The 22,377-nt window shown below is 49.6% G+C and overlaps 1 protein-coding gene across 1 annotated transcript in view; it reads left to right on the forward strand.

The window, feature by feature from the left end:
- The window catches only part of Nipal3 (NIPA like domain containing 3), a 35,233-nt gene that overhangs the window by 7,427 nt on the left and 5,429 nt on the right, over positions 1-22,377 (forward strand). The window contains exons 3-11 of the mRNA XM_048350519.1: positions 4,780-4,848; positions 6,381-6,552; positions 7,862-7,921; positions 8,799-8,944; positions 10,493-10,589; positions 12,940-13,075; positions 15,301-15,389; positions 16,751-16,814; positions 19,569-19,663. Of these exons, the coding sequence (XP_048206476.1) occupies positions 4,780-4,848; positions 6,381-6,552; positions 7,862-7,921; positions 8,799-8,944; positions 10,493-10,589; positions 12,940-13,075; positions 15,301-15,389; positions 16,751-16,814; positions 19,569-19,663 (928 nt within the window). The remainder of the gene's footprint in view (positions 1-4,779; positions 4,849-6,380; positions 6,553-7,861; positions 7,922-8,798; positions 8,945-10,492; positions 10,590-12,939; positions 13,076-15,300; positions 15,390-16,750; positions 16,815-19,568; positions 19,664-22,377) is intronic.

A 22,377-nucleotide genomic window follows, 5' to 3' on the forward strand; every position in this document is an offset into this window, starting at 1 on the left:
CCCCACTTGCAATGGGCTCTGCTGCTCAGCTGAGGAAGCTGGGGCTTAGGAGTTTAGGTGATTCCCCTGACATCACACAGCAAGGAAGTGGCAGAGGCGGACCCTCCCCTCCCCCCACAGGCCTGCTGGACTCAGGGGCCACACTGGAATACAGCGACAGAGAGAGGGATGCCTTTGGGTTCCTGTCCCTTCTCCTTGATATGTGTGTCTGTGGGAGCCATCACTGGGGGGCTGAAATCCTGTTGCCTGTCACCCTGGAGCCAGTCTGGATGCAGAGATTTATCCTGTCTGTAAGCACAAGACATTGTGGGAAGGCGCCCTACTTCCCTCCCAGAATGCACCCCATCCAGAGGTTGTGCTGAGTAGACTGATCACAAGTCCCAGCTTGTGCCAGCTGTCCATGTGCACCCCAGGGATCCCATTTATTCTCTAGGTGTCCCCATGGGGGCCAGTTGGAAAACCTTACTCCTTCCCAACCATAAAATACAGGGGTCCAGAATGCCCTGAGGGAGACCCATTCTCAGCCAGTCTGGCCACTGGCTCCCTCTGCCTCCAGTGTAGACTTGTGCCTTCTCAGGTACCAACAGTCTGCATGGGGGGCAGCCCTGGGAAGCATGTGCACCCCTCCCTGCCTTCCTGGCTTGGGACGAGATTTCAGCTGTAGATCTGGCTGAGATCTGGTTCTGCCCAGGAAACGTCAGGAAGGGGTGAGGTGTAGCCAGCAAACATTTGGGCCTTCCACTATTGAAGACACTGCCTGTGCCCCCTCCCCACGTGGCACTTCTCACCACCTGACGCCTGGCCCTCGATGCTCCCATCTGCACCCTGTCTTACAGCACAGCCCTGGTTTCAAGGCCCGCACGGTTAGCCTGCTGCAGTCTGGTCATGGTGTCACTCTGATGACTCTGTGAGTCCCAGCGGCCCTTCAATGACTGAAGTAAATGGAGGAGGAGGAGGGGGTCCACAAGTGGAAGCCCCACCCCCCAAACTGGACACTCTATCTACAAGCTCTGAGGTTGGAGGTGGGGCCTGGGCAGTGGCAGCTTTTCCACCTGACTTAAATGCTCGTAAACCTGAGCCAAGCATGGCTTGACAAGGGTCAGGAGGCATCATTAACATTGACGAGGCCCTAGGGTGATAGAAGGATGGAGAGATGACGCATGTCTGTCTGTAACCAATAATAATGGAGGAGGGTGTGAGGCCCCATTACCAGCACCACAAAAAAAAAAAAAAAAAAAAAAAAAACCCTACTTTGGTTGCCTGTGTGGTTAGTAGGAGCCCAGTACTTACAAAGTGGGGTCAAAGTTTTCCTAGTTTACTTCCTGCCCTGTGATTGACCCTCAGGCCACCATGGAGATTGTCCAGCAGTGTCACTGTCATCTGGAGCCTGGAAATCCAACTTCCGGCTTCAAATCCTCCCATCCTCACCCTTGTCTGGTTACCCCATGGTCTTTGGGGCTGACCCTGTTCATCTGTAACTCCCCCCAACTTAAGCATTAACAAGAGGACATGTGGTAGCTATTACCTCAGCTGGTCTATGGTCCAAAGAAAATGCTGGAAAGTGCCTGGGCCACACCTGATATGTTATGAGCACCATAAATACCAGCCATGTTATCCTGGTAAGCAGTTTTTGCTGCTTACGTTGGCTGGTCCTTGTGGGGTTTTGCAGTTTTCATTTCCAGACTCCACCTACTCCATCCACTCCCAGAAAAGTGGTATTGGCTCATCCATATCAGTCAGCCAAATCAGAAGGCAACTGGCCTCTGAATAAACAGAACAGTGGCTACCAGGTATGGGTTGAGCCTTATAACACTACCCTCGCCCCATTTTTGGCCATACCAGGGTTTACACTCAGGACCTTGTGCTCTCTCTGATGTTGCTAACACTTGAGCCACACATGCAGCCCTGAAGATGGTGGTTCATTGGTTATTCCAGGCTGGCCTCAAACCACAATCCTCTGGACCAGCCTCCCAAGTAGCTAGGATTATAGGCATGAACCACTGGCACTCAGCTCTTTTCCTACTCTAACCTGCTGTACACATAGTTTAATGCACATTTGCTATCTGCATTACAGAGTAGCATTTGAATATTTACCACAAGTGTATGCATATATACTTTTTATTGTAAGTGCTTTTATTTTGAACCTATTTAGAGCCACAGATTTCGCTCACTCAATCTAGGTAATAGATTTGGAAATCGCCGAATTAACAAGTTAGCCCTTATTGTCTGCACCTCTGTGAAGTCAGTCTGTCTGCAGAACATCCCAGCAGAGCCCCCAGTGTCCCATGGTGACGTCATGCCGTAGGACCTCGGAGGACAGAGGGGAAGAGAGTCATTCCTTCACAGTGTCCTAAACCTCCCAGGAAAACAAAACTTTGAGACTCCCCCTTGGTTTCCTGGTAGTTGTACAACCCTGAGCAAGGTGCCAGAGAAAGACTTATGGGACCGATGTTTCTTTGATAAAGTGGGAGAAAAGCTATTGTGAAAGGTGAGATATGAGCAAACAGAAAGGAATGTGGTGCTGTGCGTCCCTAAACACAGTGTCAGCAAAGACCCTGCAAAGGAGTCTGGGATCCCAGTCAGAAGAGGCTGGCCTTCGTCCTTGAGAGAGTGGAGAGAGGAAGGGAGAAAGAGGAGAGGAAGATGGATGGGTCAAATGACATCACTCAGAGAATCCTGTTGTTTCCAGACCCTCAGAGAAAGAAGAGCCCTCTCCATCTGTGTCTTTTTGAGCTTTCTCTACCTGCTGTGGTCTCCTTCCATCTGCCCTGGGCCAAGCCTTACTCTTGTGTTCCCCTTAAGCCCATTTTTCTAGGGTCAGTTCCCCCACCATTCCTGCCATAGGTCTTCAGGTCTCCCCTCAGATTCATCCCTCATTCACAGCATCTCTGAACTCCCTGTGCGTTCCCCAGCCCATCACCAGATTGGGCACAAGAGCGACCTGTGCCTCCATGCCCCTTGGTTGTGCTGACGCCGGTGAGATGAGACAATGCATTATTTGCTCTTCACGAGGTGGGCACAGGGACAGGGCCTGCCACGGGGCACTGGATGGAGCAGTATCCCGGTGCTGCTCTGACTTCCCTTGCCCTAGCAGGTCGTGGCACCGTGTGTCCTGCACGAATCTGGAAGACATTGGCTCAGAAAGCAGCTGCCTTGCCCTGACATCTCCCACTGTGCATCGCACCTGCCGTGCGCTGCATGCTGTTCTAGAGCTTTCTACAGTCTACAGCTGGATGTAATAGTTAAGAGCCTGGCCTCTGGTGTTAGACCGCGTGGGTTCCAGTCCTGCTCAGCCTCTGCGCACCTGTGCCTTACTCTCCTCACTGTAAAACTAGATAATAATAGTCTCTGCTTTATGACGATTAAGTGAATTAATACATAGGATGTACGAAGAATTCGCATATATTAAATGCTTGAAAAATGTTGCTGCTGGTCATCATCATCTTTCTCATTTCTAATCTTTATGACCAGCCTGTTCTGTCACTTGCCCATGGCTGACCCCTCCAACTAGCAAAATGGCTGATTGGGGGAGGGGGGGTCCTATGATATGGAAGGCCCTACGATGAAGAGATCGGTTTCCCTGAACCCAGGACTTGGGCTTCATTATTCTCATGAGTTTAGAGAGTAAGTACTAGGATTTGAATTTGGGGCCTTGAGCTCTTGCTCTGCTTTTTTCTTTTCTTGTGTATGTGTGTGTTTATGTGCGCATATGCATGTATGTACCTGTCCTGGAGTTTGAATTCAATGCTTGGGTGATGTCCCTGAGCTCCTTTTGCTTAAGACTATCTCTCTACCACGTGAACCACAGCTCTCCTGGCCTTTTTTGGGATGGTTTGTTGGAGGTCAGTCTCACAGACTTTGCTGCCTAGGCTGGCTTTGAACCACGATCCTCAGATCTCAGCTTCCCAAGTGGCTAGGATTACAGGTGTGAGCTGCGGGCACACAGCTTGCTTGGCTTTTTTACTCAAGCCTGAGGTTCTACCACTTGAGCCACAGCTCCACTTCCAGCTTTTTGCTGGTTAATTGAAGATAGAAGTCTCTTGGATTTATCTGCCAGGGCAGGCTTTGAACCTGAATCCTTCAGAGCTCAGCCTCCTGAGTAGCATGAGCCACCAGTGGTGGGCTGAGAAAGTAAATACTCTTTTTTTTTTTTTTTGCCAGTCCTAGGGCTCAAACTCAGGGCCTGAGCACTGTCCCTGGGCCTCTCTGTGCTCAAGGCTAGTGCTTTGTCACTTGAGCCACAGCATCACTTCCAGCTTTTTCTGTTTATATTGTACTAAGGGGCTGAACCCAAGGCTTCATGCATGCTAGGCAAGCACTCTACCACTAAGCCACATTCCCAGCCCCTGAATTAACTTTTTATAAGTTAAATAATTGACAATCCCGAGAAAGTAGGTCATTGCCTCCCGTTGGGAACATGAAGACTCCCTTGATGCAAAGTAACCAGCCTGGGTTTCTCTCGCACGTGTTGCTTTTCTATACAAGATGGTAGCTGACACTTGCATGGCAAGGAGGATCCGGGCAGAGTAAGACCCTATCAGATCTTTGTGACCAAAGGTGGACTAGCAGGGATGCGCCCAAGTCCAGGTATTTTGTGATCAGGCAATGCAGTGGGATTAGCCTTAGGTATTAAAGTTGCCATAGAGGGCCTGGGATGAGGGATGATGGGCACTGTTCTTCAGGATTGTTGGGGGCCAATAAACACTTGGCATCGACTATGTCCTGAGGTCCCCTTGGCTGAGGCACAATTCACATCTTCTGTGTTAACTTTCCTTCTAGGAAAACTTGATCGGCGCCCTCTTGGCAATTTTTGGACATCTTGTGGTTAGCATTGCACTCAATCTCCAGGTGAGTCTCAGTCATCAGCTCTGTCAGGGCACAGATATGATGGGTAACTGGATGTCTTGTCCAAGTCTAGCTGCCTCTTCTCTGTGTGGTGTTGCTCATACCACAGGCCCAGGGCTGGTCCAGAAAAATCTCTGGATTTGGTGCCATGCTCTGCCACTAGCTCCCCCTCGCTCGGACCTGCCACTATCAGGCTGCCCAGGGACCTCCTAACTGGGCAGCCTGGTTCCGGCTTTATCATTCTGCCCACACTTGCCGCTGCAGTGGTTAACAAGTTCAAGTTAAAGTCTGATTCTAGCATAGATGGAGCTGTAGCAGCTGCTATACCCCCCTCCCCCCCCCCCAGCCCTTGGGCCTGTCTGCTCATAGCAGCCCAGGGTAGAGCCAGAAGCCCAATTGCACCACTAACTGTGATGTGCACTAGAAGAGCTGGGTGTGGTGGTTCGCAGCTATAAGCCCTCCACTCCGGAGCCTGAGGTAGAAGGAGTATGAGTTCAAGGCCAGTCTGAATTACATAGTGATACGTTCTCTAAGGAAGAGAAGAAGGGACAGAGGGAGGAAAAGGATAAAAAAAGAAGCCAGCCAGGCCCCACGGCTCACACTTGTAATCCTGGCTTCATCTTCAGAGGGGGTCTGGGGAGGTGTGTACATAGGCTCTCCCCTCCCTTGTGGGGATTGAATTCAGGGCCTGGGTGCTGTCCTGGAGCTCTTTCTCAAAGCTAGTGCTCTACTAATTTGCATCTCAGCTATGCTTCTGGGTTTTGAGTGGTTAACTGGAGATAAGAGTCTCACGGACTTCCCTGCCTAGGCTGGAGTGCTCAAGTGGAAGAGCGTTAGTCTTGAGAAAAAAAAAAAAAGAAGAAGAAACCTCATGAACAGTGCTCAGGCTTTGAGTTCAAGGACCAGCAGGTGCCTGGCTTCTTTTTGCTCAAGGCTAGCACTTGAGCCACAGTGCCACTTCTGGCCGTTTTCTGTATATGTTGGTGCTGGGGAATTGAACCCAGGGCTTCATGTATACAAGGCAAGCAAGCACTCTTGCCACTAGGCCATATTCCCAGCCCTTCCACTTCTAGGGTTTTTTTTGTTTTTGTTTTTGTTTTGATAGTTTTAGTGGAGACTAGAGTCTCACGGACTTTCATGTCCAGGCCGGCTTTGAACCTCAATCCTCAGATCTCAGCCTCCTGAGTAGCTAGGATTACAGGTGTGAGCTACCAGCACATGGCTCCCAAATTATTTTTAACTATCATACATTAGTCATGCAAGAGGGACTTCATTGTGAATTCCCCCACAGAACCCATGTATCCTGATCAGTCTCCCCGCCTCTGTCACCCCTCCCTCTGCCTCCCCTGTTAGAGCAATGTCAATAGGTTTCTACATGCAAATAAATTAGGTTGAACTCCCTCATCCTCATTCACCACCCCCTTCAGAATTAGCCCTCCCCCCTCCAAATTATTTTTGAAACCGGGGTGTTGATTTAGGATACCACAGAATGGTTTTCTCAGAGCATGAGCAAACCAGATTTCTTGGCTCTCTAGAAATACTGCCACATCCGCCTGGCAGGCTCCAAGGATCCTCGTGCCTACTTCAAGACCAAGACATGGTGGCTAGGCCTGTTCCTCATGCTGCTGGGCGAGCTGGGTGTGTTCGCCTCCTATGCCTTTGCCCCCCTCTCGCTCATCGTGCCCCTCAGTGCTGTCTCCGTGATAGGTAAGTCCTAGACTCCATACCCTTACCTTTTGTGGAACGCCTTCCTGAGCCTTCTGTCATGGAACAAAATGTTTTGCCTTGGCAATCAGCTAGTTCATACAGAGGACTTTGCACACATCAGCCCTGCTCTGAGCCCCTTACAGATCCGCATCCTTCTGACCCTTCCAGAAACCTGTCTAGGGAGAGACCAGTACTCCCACCCCCATTTTCCAGATGAGGAAACTGAGGTACAAAGTGGTGGAGTTATTTTCCCTAGATCACACATGGGTTGGCCCTCTGGCTAGAGACTAGGGTAAGAGCCAGAAAACTTATAACAATTGCACTTCCCTTCTCCCACCCCATCTCAAGATGTGATTAAGATAGTAATGACTGATGGCATCTCATTGGCCACCTGTGGCCCTTCTGTGCACATTCCAGATATTCCACTGCATTTCCACGTCACATTGAGTGTTGGCTGTTTTGCCAGTGGTTCGCCCCTGCTATCTGATATAATTACTCCTGTAACTCAGAGAAGTAGTTATTTTCAGTGGTGGTTTGACAAACTGACTCTCAGAAAGAGAAAGAAGAGAGACAGAAGGACAGAAAGGAGCCCGAGGCATGGCTTAAGTGGTAGAGTGCTTGTGAGCCAGGGTGAGTCCTTAAGTTCATACCTAACACTGCCAAGACAGAACAGGAAGAGGAGGAAAGCATGGAGAGAAGTGACAAAGGAGGAAAGGGCTTAGTATTTGTCATGCTTGCTGGTTTATTTGGCGAATAAGTTGTCTGCTCCTTGCTATGAGTCAGCAAGCCAGAGTAGCTGGATCCAGCACATTCTCTCATAGACTAGAGAACTGAGGCCCAGAGGAGACAGGACCTGGCTAGTGTGACCAGGGCCCACAGTGACCACCCCGTGTGACACTTGCAGGGAGCACACTTGAGAGTGGAGGAGAAGTCAGGGAGAGAAAAACACACCTGAGTGTTTGAGTAGAAGGAGCTACAGCCCTTGGCTTCAACAGTCTGGGTTCAAGTCTCACCTTCTCAGCCCAGTTGAACAAATATGAGTGGGTCCTTCATCTCTTTTCAGCCTGAAGGCCTCCATTTGTCAAATAGGACTAACTAGAAGCCTCCTTCAAGGGTAGATGGCCCTGAAATAATGGCGAAACAACACCTGCCACACCACTGGTGCTCAGCCCACAGTGCTCAGTGGACAGAGGAGAGGGGTTAGGATGCATCAAGCTCCTCTGCATTGGAGGGGACCCCTGGATGCAGGTGGGGGGGGACATGGCTCAGACAATAGCCTCATTTCTCTTTGCTCTCTGCTTTGTTTCAGCTAGCGCCATCATAGGAATAATATTCATCAAGGAAAAATGGAAGCCTAGGGACTTTCTGAGTAAGTCTAACCCGGGCAGCCTCAGCCTTCATTTTTTTTTTTTTTGCCCTTGCTTTTGTATTTGTTATAACACCAGCTCACCCCAAATGAGAGATGCCACTGGACTTTCCATTCCGCTAAGGGGAGTGGAGATTGAAAAACTGCAAAGCCCAGCCGTGCACACTCCATGGCCAAGTGATGCCCACAGATAGCCCAAGACTGGCGACCCCTCTGATGCCCGCCAGCGGCAGAGTGGGAAAATTGTGCCAGAGTCACACAGAGCCCCAGCTCAGCAATGGAGGTGAATTGGCTAGCTCTACACATAGCACAGAGGAGCCCCACAAACACACTATGAACACAGACTGTGGAGAATCCATTTATGTAAAGAACAAAACCCTCAGAGTGGTTGAGGTCAAGGCCACGTCCAGCTGGGGGTGCACGCTAGGACTGGAAGGGGTACACGTGAGGAATTCAGGGTCACTTGGGTCTCTTCTTGTTGGCATATAACACTTTGTAAGAATTCAACCATCACTCTTTGTACACATGTCATACTTCTTTAAGGTTATCAATGCTGTAATTTTAGCTACTAAGATTTGAGGATCACAGTCCAAAGCCAGCCCAGACAGGAAAGGCCATGAGGCTCTTGTCTCCAATGAACTACCAAAAAAAGAAAGAGCCCGAAGTGGAGCTACAGCTCAAGTGGTAGAGTGCTGGTCTTGAGCAATAAAGCTCAGGGACAGCACCAAGGCCCAGCGTTCAACTCCCAGGACCAACAACAACAACAAAAAACACCGAGCACCTGGTATTGGTGTATTATACAAGTGCATGCCACTCTTTTCCTGCCAGGTGCCTCACGCTGTGCCCCTGCATAGTCCCTGACCACCCCTCTTCCCTGCAGGACGCTATGTTTTGTCCTTCGTGGGTTGTGGCTTGGCGATTGTGGGCACCTACCTGCTGGTAACATTCGCACCCAACAGCCACGAGAAGATGACAGGCGAGAATATCACAAGGCATCTTGTGAGCTGGCCTTTTCTCCTGTACATGGTAAGAGATGACTCCAGCCTTCTTCCCTGGAGCTGTGTACTAGCACAAATAAAAAGAAGGAGGATGGTGAGGAATGTGGCTTAGTGATAGAGTGTTTGCCTAGCATGCATGAAGCCCTGGGTTCAAGTCCTCAGTACCACATAAATAGAAAAGGCTGGAAGTGGCGCTGTGGCTCACATGGTAGAGAGCTAAGCTCAGGGACAGTGCCCACACCCTGAGTTCAAGCCCTGGGACTGGCAAAAAAGAAAAGAAAGAAAGAAAGAAAGAAAGAAAGAAAGAAAGAAAGAAAGAAAGAAAGAAAGAAAGAAAGAAAGAAAGAGGAAGGGAGGGGAGAAGAAGGGAAGGGAAGGGGAGGAAAGGAGAGGGCAGAGGAGTGGAAGTGGGGGCAGGGGAGGAGAAAGGGAGAAGAAATTGCATCCGATAATCACTAGAGGAAATACATGTCCTCTGGAACAAAGCCTAGGAGAAACAAGGAAATGAAACAGCTGTGTTTTGGTCTGTGAGTGAGAGATTTTAAAACTCTTTCTCCTCAAAATGCTCATTCATGTTTCTGAGCTGGTAGAGACTTGGAGCCCGCAATCAGCTTTCCACCTTGGTGCCACTCAGTAGAGCCCTGCCCAGGGCAGTGCTGATAAGCCTTTTAAGTGGTAGAAAGGACACATTGTTGGTGTAAGGGGCCAGGAAAGTTCTCAAAGCAGGTTGTAATCATATCATAGTGTGTCTTTACAGCATGGCCTAGTGGGAAGGTGCCAGGCAGCTCAGGTTCAAATCCTGGCTGTGCTCTTAGCTGGCTTTCCCTACATCACTGAATTATTGTGCTGATGTAATAAGTTTAACAACGTTAAAATGCCTAGCACGAGGCCTGGCCTACATTAGTTCATTCGGTGTCAGCCGGGATGATAGCCCTGTAATCACAGAGGAGATAGCTAAGGACTAGACTGGTCCGGCATCATCCAGCTAGTTTAGAGGCTGACCCAGGCTCACACTGGTTTTCCAACCAGTCTCACACCATCATCATCATCATCAGAGACAGGGTTTGTTTGGTAGCCCACACTAGCTCTGAACTCTTAACCCCCTGTCAGCCTCCACAAAATGCTAGGATTATAGGCATACATGACCGCACCCAGCAATTGCCTTTCTCTTTACTATAAACTGCACACACCTGAGTGGGAAGAGGCATTGAGGGTATTTTTGACCAATTTGCTCTGTGAGCGAGTGTCACTGACAGCCCCCCATTTCAGTGGGGTGCCCTGGGAGCAGTAAAGGGGACGATCCAAGCCATCTGAGTCAGGAGGTTGGCCCCCTCCCCACCCCTCAGCTCTAGGAAGGGTGGACAAGAAACCCTTCTGTGCCAGGACAGATTCTCTCAGCCCGCCCTTTCTCCAGCCCATCTCTGCCATTCACTGGGAAAGGCCAGGTGCTCCAGCCCCCTCCCCCCACCCCCGAGCCCAGGATACTGATCCCAGCAACCCTGGCACCTCGCCCTCCCCAGAAGCCCTGCCTCCTCTCTGCCCCCCTTGCTGCACTTGCTGCACTTTCTGTGTCTAGCTGGTGGAGATCGTCCTGTTCTGCCTGCTCCTGTACTTCTACAAGGAGAAGAACGCCAACAACATCATCGTGATTCTCCTCCTGGTGGCCTTACTTGGTAAGCAGGGGACTTGCTGCTGGGGTTTAAGGACAGAAGCTGCTCAAGACCCACTCGGGTGGTTGCTGGGGTGGGAGTGGGGGCATTCCCTATGAAGGGAGACAGTTACCACAATTGCAATATTCTTTCTAAAAACAAAACAAAAAAACAAGAATTGCAGCCACTGGAGGGTAAGGTGGACACACCCCGAGGTCATCCAGAACCTCCATCTGAACGGAGGAGTGGCACACACATACAGGCCACATTAGTGTGGGCCTAGCAACCAGAGGGAGGGAAAAAGCAGAGCAAGGAGGCGAGGTCGGAGGTCATCTCAGAGATATGAGCAGAGCTAGCCAGCATGCCCTACAGTCCAGAGCCGCAGGCTAGCCGACTTTACATTCATTCTCTCTTTTCTCCCTTTCTCCCACCATCTTTCCTTATATTTTATTTTTTTGTGTGTGTGTCAGTCCTGGGGCTTGAGCTCAGGGCCTGATTACTGCCTCTGAGCTTTTTTGCTCAAGGCTAGTGCCTATTCTAGCTCTCTCTCTCTCTCTCTCTCTCTCTCTCTCTCTCTCTCTCTCTCTCTCTCTCTCTCTCTCTCTCTCTCTCTCTCTCTCTCTCTCTCTTTCTCTTTCTGTTTAATTGGAGATAAGAATCTCATGGACTTTCCTGTCCAGGCTGTGGCTTTGAACCGCCATCCTCAGATGTCAGCCTCCTGATTAACGAGGATCACAGGTTTTTCCTTTCCTATTAGGGGAATGAGTTCTATGGGGCAATGGTCAATTTGAAGGAAGTATTCACTGCTGCCTGTCACTACATGTGCCAGATAGGCATGGGGTCCCCTGCGCTGCCTCTCCTGCTGCCTCCTTTCTCCTCCCTGGACTCTGTTTCTTTAAGTCACTCAGTTGTCTGTCACTTCAGACATACTCGCACTATTTTAATTTGCCTTTTAAAATAGCTTTATCGAGGTAAAACTTAGGTGCCATATACAATTCAGTGAGTTTTGGTATATCTACACAGCTGTGCAGCTGTCATCCCAATCTAATTTTAGACCATCTTTGTCACCCCAGAAATAAACCCTGAGCCCAATGATAGTTCCTCCGAAGCCCTCCCTCCTCCCAGACCCCACGCCTTTAGATTTGCCTTTCTGAACACCGGTAATCAGTGTATAATGTTCTTAAGCCTGCATGAATTTTATTCAAAGTCATTGGAAGGGCCTGCGGCCTGCAGCACCCTCTTTGCGAGTAGGGAGGCCCTGTGCTCCGCCCGGGACGTGGGGCTGCTGGGGGCTGGAAACTGCAGTGCAATGGCCTCAGGTCACAGGAAGCTCTGCTCAGGGGCTGCTGGCAGGACCTGGGAGCAAAGTGATGTGCCCAGGGTGAGGGGCTTTGCTGTCTTCCAACTGGGGTCATTTCTTTTAGCTCCTGCTTGGCATGATAGGTACAGGAAAAAGTCATTCATGTCCCATGGTAAAGCAATGTCTCCTTGGAAAAGTGAGCCAGGCCTCAAAATTTATATCATTGTCCCCTTTGAAATTATACTTCCCAGCCATCTTTCTCAAATCCATGTGTCACATGACCATCCTTCTGAAATAAATAAACACATGTTTGTATGTGCGTATCCATAGGGATATGCTACAAAAACACTAGAGGCTTCTTGGAGTTAAGGAATATTTTTAGAGCTGGACACTGGTGGCTCATACCTGTCATCCTAGCTACTCAGGAGGCTGAGATCTGAAGATCACGGTTTGAAGCCAGCCCAGGCAGAGAAGTCAGTGAGACTCTTCTCTCCAATGAACCACCAAAAAACTAGAAGTGGAACTATAGTTCAAGTGGTAGAGTGCCAGCCCTGAGCAGAAAAACCCAAATGAGAGCAAAAGGCCCTGAGTATAAGCTCTCCTACAAAACATACAGAATATTTTCAAAACTGTACATATACAAGCACTACAAAGCACTAACTCCTGAGTTCACAACCATGTGGTTTTGCCATGATTCTCATGAGGCTGGTACTCCAAAGAAGTCCCCTTTGTCCATCCAAAGATTCTTTTGGCCTCCATCAGTGCCCAGGTGCTTTGAACACACACCTGCCATCCAGTTTACAGAAACGCACTTAGCACCCACTCGTGATGGCATTTACAAGTGACCACTGATAGCTGTGGGCATTGCGCTCTCCTGCCTTCTTGGTTGGCACAGGAAATGAGCCATCACAGAAGAGGTAGAAACAGTGTCTTCTCCCTGTGTAAATCCCCAGGCTGGCTTTGCCAAGATTTCCTCCCATCTCTGATACCAGCATCCTGGGTGATAAACCGGCTCTCGGGGTCTGTCTCCCTGCCTTTCCGGGAGGCTGCCCACACCTGCTTCGCCCTCTGCAGGCTCCATGACGGTGGTGACGGTGAAAGCTGTAGCTGGGATGTTGGTCCTGTCCATCCAAGGGAACCTGCAGCTCGACTACCCCATCTTCTACGTGATGCTCGTGTGCATGGTGGCCACCGCCATCTACCAAGCCGCGTGAGTTGCAAATCCTGTCTGCTCAGGTCTGTCCCATTCTCTGGGTCTGATTCTGGTTGCTTGTGAAGGTGGCAGAGAAGGCAGAACCAGCTGATCGCCAACGTTTGGCATGGGGGAGGAGGAGGAATGACTGGGGGGCTGGGCTGCTTCAAAGTCCAGGCCCCAGTGAATGTTCTTCCTTTGGCTTCAAAATGTGAGCATTGGCCAGGGGCCAGTAATTCATGCCTGCAATCTTAGCCACTACTCAAGAGGCTGAGATCTGAGGATTGTGAGTCAAAGCCAGCTTGGGCAGGGAAGCCCAAGAGACTCTTATCTCTAATTAACCAGACAAAAGCCCAAAGTAGGGGTGTGGATCAAGTGGTAGAGTACCAACCATGAGAGGAAAGGTGAAGGGACTGCCCAGGCCCTGAGTTCGAGCCCTTGAACTTAGGTAGGAAGGGAAAAAAAGTGAGAATCGTGTGGTCAGGGGCAGCCTTCCCTTCCCAGTGTCTCTCAGCAGACATCTGTCCAGCTCCGTCACGTCCACAGCTGTGCCATCTGAGAGGCACTTGCTTATCTGCTTATGAAATCTCCCCCAAACCTCCCCAGCAGGAAGAGTGCATGCTTGCTTCCCTCTCTAAGCATGATAGGAGAGTAAAACAAGCCGACCCAAGGGCAGGACCTGTGTGTGCTCACAGCCAGCCCAGCACCTGGCTGAGGCCGACAGCAGCCACTCTGGGCAGATGGCAAGTGGCAGCCTGCATTGGTACAAAGGACTCGAGTGGGGTGTGAGGCCAAGCCAGCCTGGAAGGTCAGGCGTGGCTCGGGGCCAGGCTTAGCACCCAGCAACCTTGGGGTTTGGGGGATCTGAGCTAAAGCTACTTTGAGGGGCTCATCAGGAGCTGGCAATGCTCTCTGCTCATCCGGTCCCCATAGCACTCTGTAGACCAAGAGGACATTGTCCCCATGGCTGCATACAGGGAACTGAGGCAGAGGCTGAGGTTGGGAAGTGGCAGAGCTGAGAGTTGAACCCAGGTGCTGGCCCCTGCCCCTGCCCCTCACACCCTCTCAATACTCAGCCTACTTGCTCGGTTTCTCTACCTCACAGTTGTTGGGAGAGTCGCAGAACCTCAGCGCAGCCCAGCATGGCTTTTGTGATGATGGTTGTTTTTTATTGCTCTGTGGACTGTTTTTTTGTTTTGTTTTGTTTTGTTTTGTCTGTGTCTGTGCCAGTACTGGGGCTTGAACTTGGGCCTCACACTTTCACTTAGCATCTTCACTCAAGGCTAGCACTCCATCACTTGGACCACAGCTCCACTGCTAGCTTTTTACTGGTTAATTGGAGATCTCACAGGTTTTTCTCCCTCTTTTTTTTTCTTCCTCTTCTCACAGATTTTTCTTCCTGGGCTGCCTTCAAACCAGAATCCTCCAGCTCTCAGCCTCCTGAGTAGCTAGGGCATGGGGCCAGCACCTGACTTCCTGTTGACTATTATTATTTTTAGTCCTGGGACAAAATTGCAGACCTACTTGGGAGCCTCTGCCAAGTGCAAAGTTCTGTGTAGAGTACTGGGATCACTCAGGTGACCTCCTAGAAACTTCTCATCTCCCAGTCATCCATCCTCCGAGACCCTGGGCTCAAAGGGCTCTGGCCTCTGTCCTTGAGACTCAAGGCCCTGCAGCTGGGGGGGAGGGGGTGTAACAGCCCCTAAGGAAACAAAATGAGCAGCTATGCAGCACCAGGCTAACTGCCAGCTGGAGAAGGGGCAAGAATCTCCCAAGGAGGGTGGTATCTGCTATACCTGCAGAGATTTGAAATTATTCTCATTGTCTTTTCCCAAATTTCATTGCAACAATCACATTACTTTTTAATTAGGCAGATCATGTTTTAAGGAAGTAATCACAATGGCGGGCCATATAGGGATAGGAGAATGTCTGGTTTGTGTGCCAGACCCAGGAATGGCTGTATTCAATGGGCTGTGGAAACAAGAAGAGGAGAAGGGCATTCGAGGGGTCCAAGTCTTGTGATCCAAGGCACGAGACCAGGCAGGTGTGGGGAGGGGAGGTGGACCCCAGCCCTCAGGGTGCACAGTATCCTGTCATGGGAGGAAAATGTCTTATAAAACCAGGGATCACCTTTGTGCCTCAACTTCACACCTCAAGCCATGCCCACCCCTGCGGGCCTTTGCCCCAGCCTGCTGCTGTCCCCACAGTCCTTTGACCTGAGCGCTGTGTGTTTCATGCTGCAGGTTCTTAAGTCAAGCCTCACAGATCTATGACTCCTCCCTGATCGCCAGCGTGGGCTACATCCTGTCCACCACCGTGGCCATCACAGCCGGTAAGGTCGCTGGACTTCTGTCTAAAGCAGTAGGGCCTTGTTCCCCTGGTGAGGGGTGGGGTCTGCCTCTGTCATTGGGCCTATTCTGCCAGCTGATTTTGCCTGTGGTTCATGGAGAGGGTGCAGGCCTGAGAGACATGGGCTTGCATCCCAGAACTGGTGCATACTAGCTGTGTGACTCTGGGAAAGTTACTTCACCTCTCTGAGCCTTGATTCCACATTCCTAAGACAGGAGTAACACTTCCTAGAACTGGCAGTACGTGCAATCGAAATACCTGCGGTATATGGTTTATGGATCCTGGGCAAAGTTTCTCCAACAATTTTTGTCGTTGTCTGCTAGCTCCGCAGCCTCTACTGGCCAAATGACCACAAGTCATTCTACATCATTGTTCTACATGGAAATTATCTGAAGCACGAGCCATTCACAGGTGCTCAGTAGGTGATCACTGGTAGTCAGTTGGTCCCCAGACTTCTATTCCACCCCAAGGGTGATGGTGTTTGTTTGTTTTTCAGTTCCTTTCTGAAATGACTTCAGAGGCTGTCAGCACACCATTATGTGTGTTTGCATTTGGTTATTTATTTATCCCTCTATTTGTTTATGGAAGCTCACTATGTTGCCCAGGCTGGACTTGAACTTCTGGGCTCCTGCGAGCCTCCTGTCTCAGCCTCTAGAGCAGCTGGAGCTGCAGGCACCTACCACCTTGTTTCTTAAATGACAATGAATGAAAATCTCCCGAGTAGAAGTTTGATCAGAACGCAGGCCTCTCAAGTGCTCACTCAGGTGGTGGTGTCCCATTCTCATCCTCAGGATCAAGGACAGTCATGCCACCTGGCCCAAGAGCTGTGCTGGGAGCAGCGAGAGGGCGAAGTCATGGTCCAGGCCTTGATCAGGAAAGCGGGGCACCAGTGGCTCACGCCTGTAATCCTATCTACTCTGAAGGCTGAGATATGAGGATCGTGGTTCAAAGCCAGCCTGGGCAAGAAAGAACTTGAGACTCTTATCTCCAGTTAACCACCACTGAAGAACTGGAAGTGGAGCTGTGGCTGAAAGTGATAGAGTGCTAGCTTTGAGCAAGGGGATAGCACCCAGACCCTGAGTTCAAGCCCCATAACTGACCTAAATAAATAAATAAATAAAGACGTAGAGAAGAGGGGCCCTAGGTGATGGTGGGGGCCTGTCTGTGACCCCCAAGTGGCTTTCAGCCCATCCTTCTCATGTTCTACTGTCGTGATACTTTTGGTCAGTGGTTCCCTGCGGGGAAGAGCGTAGCCAAGGCCTGGTGAGACTAGTGAACGAGTGAGTGACCAGGAAGCCCCTTAAACCACCACCACCACCTCCTTTTCTGTTCCTTGCTGCACAGGCGCCATCTTTTACCTGGACTTCATCGGGGAGGATGTGCTGCACATCTGCATGTTTGCCCTGGGGTGAGTCACGCCCATCCCCCCCACCCCCACCCCCTGGCCAGGAACTGGTGCTGAGAATTAGCACCAGCTGTTGCCCCTCCCTGTGTTGCCAGGGGTGGCAGCTGGTAGTGGGGGCTGTGTCCCCGGGGGTACGCATTGAGCTCCCGCCTCACATCTCTCTTGAGGCTTTAATCTCCTTGTCATTTCTAAAACGTCACATGTCGACACACTACCTACGACACCATAATCTCATATACACCAAAGAATAAGTGTTCCCACGTGGATGAGGGAGACCCCGTTCCAGTCTGCAGTGTGGTCGTGCAGGGAACAATTTGTCGGTGTGAGTGAAAATCTTAAATGAGCATCTCCATTAAATTGACTACAATTAATCCTACTTAGAATCATTTGTCTTGAGAAAACATTTAGGGTACCACGAAGACACGTGGATGAGGTTATTTATGAACCTTTAACTCAGCTGCATACATTAATGATCGGAATCAACCTTAAGTAGAACGCAGGATAAATCAGCTGTGGGACACTGATGTCATGAAAAATAGAGGCCAGCCCATAGTAGAAACAGAAGCATGTCTGGGATTTGTTAAATGAGAAAAGTCAGAGCATTTGCTAAAGTGTGGCTGATGCTCTGATCCAGAAATCCCACTTCTGCATTCTTACACAAAAGAAATGAGTGCATGAACTGACAAAAGGACTCAGACACACGTATTTATAGTAGATTTATGCATAATGGGCCCAAGTTTGAAGCAACCTAAGTATCTAATCAATAGGACAATGAAAAAAATAAAATATTCAAACAATGGATTCTGTACACCAGTTAGAAACTAATCAACTACCCTGAGCTCAATGGGAAAGCCCTGGCTCTACCACAACAGGTACCCTTGCATAAAATGTAGCTCATAAGAATGCTAGCCTTGGGACCAGGAAGATGGCTTAGTGGTAGAGTGCTTGCCTCACATGCATGAAGCCCTAGGTTCAATTCCTCAGCACCACATACACAGAAAAGGCCGGAAGTGGCGCTGTGGCTCAAGTGGTAGAGTGCTAGCCTTAAGCAAAAGAAGCTCAGGGACAGTGCCCAGGCGCTGAGTCCAGGCCCCAGGATTGGCAAAAACAAACCATTTAGCCACCAGAAAGCCAAAAGTGGCACTGTGGCTCAAAGTGAGGGTTAGCCTTGAGCAAAAAGCTCAGGGATGGCGCCCCAGCCCAGAGTTCAAGCCCCAGGACTGACCAAAAAAAAGGAAATTGGAGACCAGTTGGCGCCTGTGGCTCATGCCTGTAATCCTACCTACCCAGGAGGCTGAGATCTTAGGATCTCGGTTCAAAGCCAGCCCAGGCAGGAAAGTCCATGAGACTCTTACCTCCAGTTAACCACCAGAAAACCGGAAGTGGCAGTGTGTCTCAAATGGTAGAGCTCTAGCCTTGAACTGAAGAGCTCAGACAGTGCCCAGGTGGGCCACCCTCCTGGGGTAGCCTGGCATCAATTAGGACACAACACAGACAACCTTCCAAGGAGGTGGTTACAAAAGTGGAAACACAAGCCAAATGTATTCAGATATGCACTTAAGATTTTCACTTTTGGGGCTGGGGATATAGCCTAGTGGCAAGAGTGCCTGCCTCAGATACACGAGGCCCTAGGTTCAATTCCCCAGCACCACATATACAGAAAATGGCCAGAAGCGGCGCTGTGGCTCAAGTGGCAGAGTGCTAGCCTTGAGCGGGAAGAAGCCAGGGACAGTGCTCAGGCCCTGAGTCCAAGGCCCAGGACTGGCCAAAAAAAAAAAAAAAAAGATTTTCACTTTTAGTTTGTGTGTGTGTGTGTGCCAGTCCTGACCTTTGAACTCAGGTCCTCGGTGCTATCTTTGAGTTCCTTGCTCAACACTAATGCTTTACCACTTGGGCCACACCTCCACTTCTAGCTTTTATTTATTTTTATTTTTTTAGCTTATTGGCAATAAGTGTCTCACAGACTTTTCTGTCTGGGCTGGCTTTGAACCACAATCCTCAGATCTCAGCCTCCTGAGTAGCTTAGAATTACAGACATGAGCCATCAGTACCCAGAGATTTTTTACATTTTATTACATACAAATTATATCTCAGTTTTTGGATGTTTGTTTATATAAGTTATAAGACAAATAAAAAAATAATCTGAAAGAAGAAGTGGATGGGGACTTTTCAATGTTTACTTTTCTATACTTCTGCAGTGATTGAATTTATTTCGTTATTTTGCTGCTTATATTGGAGCTTGAACTCAGGACTTCAAACTTATTTACCTTCCTCTACCTCTTGAGCCAGGCCTCCAGTCCAGTCTTTTTGCTGATTCATCACAATAGGGAATCTTTTGGATTTTTCTGCCCAGCCTGGCTTCAAACCTCAATCCCCCAGATCTCAGCCTTCTGAAATAGCTATAATTATAGTTGTAGGCCACCATTACCTGACTTTAAAATATATTCTTTTTTAATTAAAATCAAACATTTTTCAAGGTGATGTTGAAAACACTGGCGGAGTAGATGTGAAAGAACTCCAAGAGCTTCACCTCAGAATCTAGCACATTCTGCTCACAGGGCTGGGGACCGCAGGCAGGTGGGGCCTGTTACCCCGTGGTGTCCACCACCTCAGGCCCTCAGGGCCTCAGGCCCTGCAGTGTCTCAGGGCTGCCCCAAACCCTATTTTTTCACTTGTCCCTTTCGACCTGTGGCTGCAAATTCCCCTCCCCCCTTCCTGGCCTTACTTCTTTTCCTCCCATCCCCTTCTATATCTCAGGTGTCTCATCGCCTTCTTGGGTGTCTTCCTGATCACACGGAACAGGAAGAAGGCCATTCCATTTGAGCCCTATATTTCCATGGACGCCATGCCAGGTAATGTTAAAACCCCACCATGCCCTGCTGGCAGCGCAAGTACAGTGACTGCGGCTTCCGGTTGTCATGGAGACAGGGGGCGGGGTGTGGTGTGGGAAAGATGTGCCTCGCTGCTGTGGTGTGATCCGGTCTCTCTCCCTGTCCTTTTTCTTGTTTATGAATCTCATTGTGCAAAAGAGGAGGCGATGGTTGAGGCACCTCAGTTGGTTTTGAGCACCTCTTGCCAGTTCCCATGGCGGTTTCAGGATCTTTTAAAGAACATCCTGGTTCACGCTGGATGTGCTGTAATCTCCCAGCAGGTGGAGTGGCTGCAGATGGAAAACTCCATTCATCTGGTGCAGTGCGTGTAATTCAAACAAGATAACCTCACTCCCCGATCCCACCAAGGGAGTGGTTTGTTCTAATTATCCAGGAAGCCAAGAGTTCACACTGAAGAGCACCAGCTCATATGCATTAGGCCCCAACAGTAACAGTAAAAATGTAAAGCTGCCTGCCCCCATGAGGTGTGGGGCTGGAAACTAGTCCCACTAGAGAAGGCCTGGCCAGCCTGAAAGGGTTGCAAAACGCCTAGTGCTAGTGGCTCACGCCTGTAATCCTAGCTACTCAGGAGGCTGACATCTGAAGATGGCAGTTTGAAGTCAGCCCAGGCAGGAAAGTCTGTGAGATGCTTATCTCCAATTAACCACCAGAAAGCCGGAAGTAGCCCTGTGGCTCTAAGTGGTAGCACGTTAGCCTTGAGCAAAAGAGTTCAGGTACTGAGTTCAAGCCCCACAATGGACCAAAAAAATTAAAAAATAAATAAAAAGGATGCAGATCACGAAAGACCAGGCCAGCCCCCAGCGGGTTCTGCCAAGGTCAGTTCTACAGACAGAACTCTCGCCAAAATACAGTCACTCGGTCTTCATCAATACTACCTAAAGTTCAAATTATGAGTTCATGGATGACACAGTCGTGCCAGGACTCAAGACTAGACAAGAGCAGCTCGTGACTGCCGTGTGGCATGAGGCAAGCGTGCTCTTGGGGTGGACCAAGGTGCTCTCGTATTAAATGGTCCCCAAAATAGTAGCTTATTGTCCCCTTTTTTATAGTCTCTCCTCCTCATCTTGTGCCAGTAAGCGGTTGTCTGACCTTGCTGTGAGCAGCCTGCCTGAATGTAGCAGCTCCTATATCTTTTCATTTGGCCCAGTTTATTCAAATGCTGGATAAACCCAACACAGATGAGGCTTGGCCTAGGAGTTACAGGGCCTGGGCTTTAGTGCATGGACGTCGTCTGAACATCTAATCTGGCTGCTGAGATGCCTTTTCTGCTTACTTCCTTGTTTCTCGGCTGTGTTCCGGATAGATGAGGGCGCTGGATAAACTGAATTCCAGATAGGTGAGGTGTCAACTCTGTGTGTGCAAGTATGTGTACGTATATGTGCTTTTGTGTGTGTTTATCAACTGTGTGTATCTATACAAGTATCTGTATATATGTCCAGACCATATATACAGACCTGTTTCCTAGTGGCAAATAGAAGGTAACCTCAGGTAATCTTAGACACCAACATGCTGTGGCCTGTTTGTGAGTGTGGCTCTTGGTTTTCTTGTTGTACTTTCGGACCAGTGGGAAAGGACATCTAGAAATCTAGAGGCCCTGCCCGGTGGTGGTGGTGGTTATCAGGACACTTCTCAGTAAATAGGTATCCTGTACTGGGAAGAGAGTGCGTGGACTTGGAGTTCAGATGACCTGGGTTCAAATCCCAGCTCTGCCACCTGCTCGCTGTGCGACCTCCCAAGGCCACTCACCCTCATCCTAAATTGTAATTCCTTCTTTCAGGGGCGTTTGTAAAGGTCTCTTGCACAGTGTCTGGGATCTGGTAGATGCCTGGTTAAATATGATTGCACTTCCTTTTTGCTTAAAAAAACAAAAAACAGAACAAATATCTATCTGTCCAACCTGGTGCCAGGCAGCACGTGCAGAAGAAAACTGTTGGGCTCTGAGCTGAGAGCACTTTTGCAGCCCTTTGGTTTCCCTGGTCACGCCTGAACTGGCTAGTGTCTACCTACATTGGTATCACCATGACCGACCAGTAGCTGCTTTTCATGAGGTCTTCAGAGTCCCCAAATTCACATGCAGCAACTGAGGCTTATGTCTGGAGCCCCCCAAACCTTTTTAAACACAAGCAAGGGAAAAAGTAGCCTCCCCATCCATCTCCAGGAGCTGCCTGGCCCTTGCTGCCTCTGCTGTTCTCCATCCGAGTGGAACCATTTGAACCATTTCACAGAACCCTAACGGCAAGCAAGGCCGCTCTGACTGAGATGGTTCACCACACACACAGGGCCATTCTGTGTCAGGGCTGGACACAGATCAAGCCTGAGTGTTGTCCAAGCCACAAGAAAGAGCAGCCATCCCCCATCTTGGCTTATGTGGTATTGGCTGCTGCTTTTTCAGCCTCAGCTTGATGCTCTGTTGAATCTTCTAGAGAAAGACTGTTAGGATCCCAGGTACCAACCAACAAGGCACAGTGGCTCATGTCTATGATCCTAGCTACTCGGGAGGCTGAGATCTGAGAATCAAGATTCAAAGCTGGTCTGGGCAGACAAACTGAAAAGAGACTTATCTCCAGTTAACCACCAAAATCTGGACTGGAAGCATGGCTTAAATGGTCAAGTTCCAGCTGTGAACAAAATAGCCAAGTAAGAGCTTAAGGTCCTAAGTTCAAGCCCCAGTGCTG

Source organism: Perognathus longimembris, chromosome 7, assembly GCF_023159225.1.
Source record: "Perognathus longimembris pacificus isolate PPM17 chromosome 7, ASM2315922v1, whole genome shotgun sequence".
NCBI lineage: Eukaryota > Metazoa > Chordata > Mammalia > Rodentia > Heteromyidae > Perognathus > Perognathus longimembris.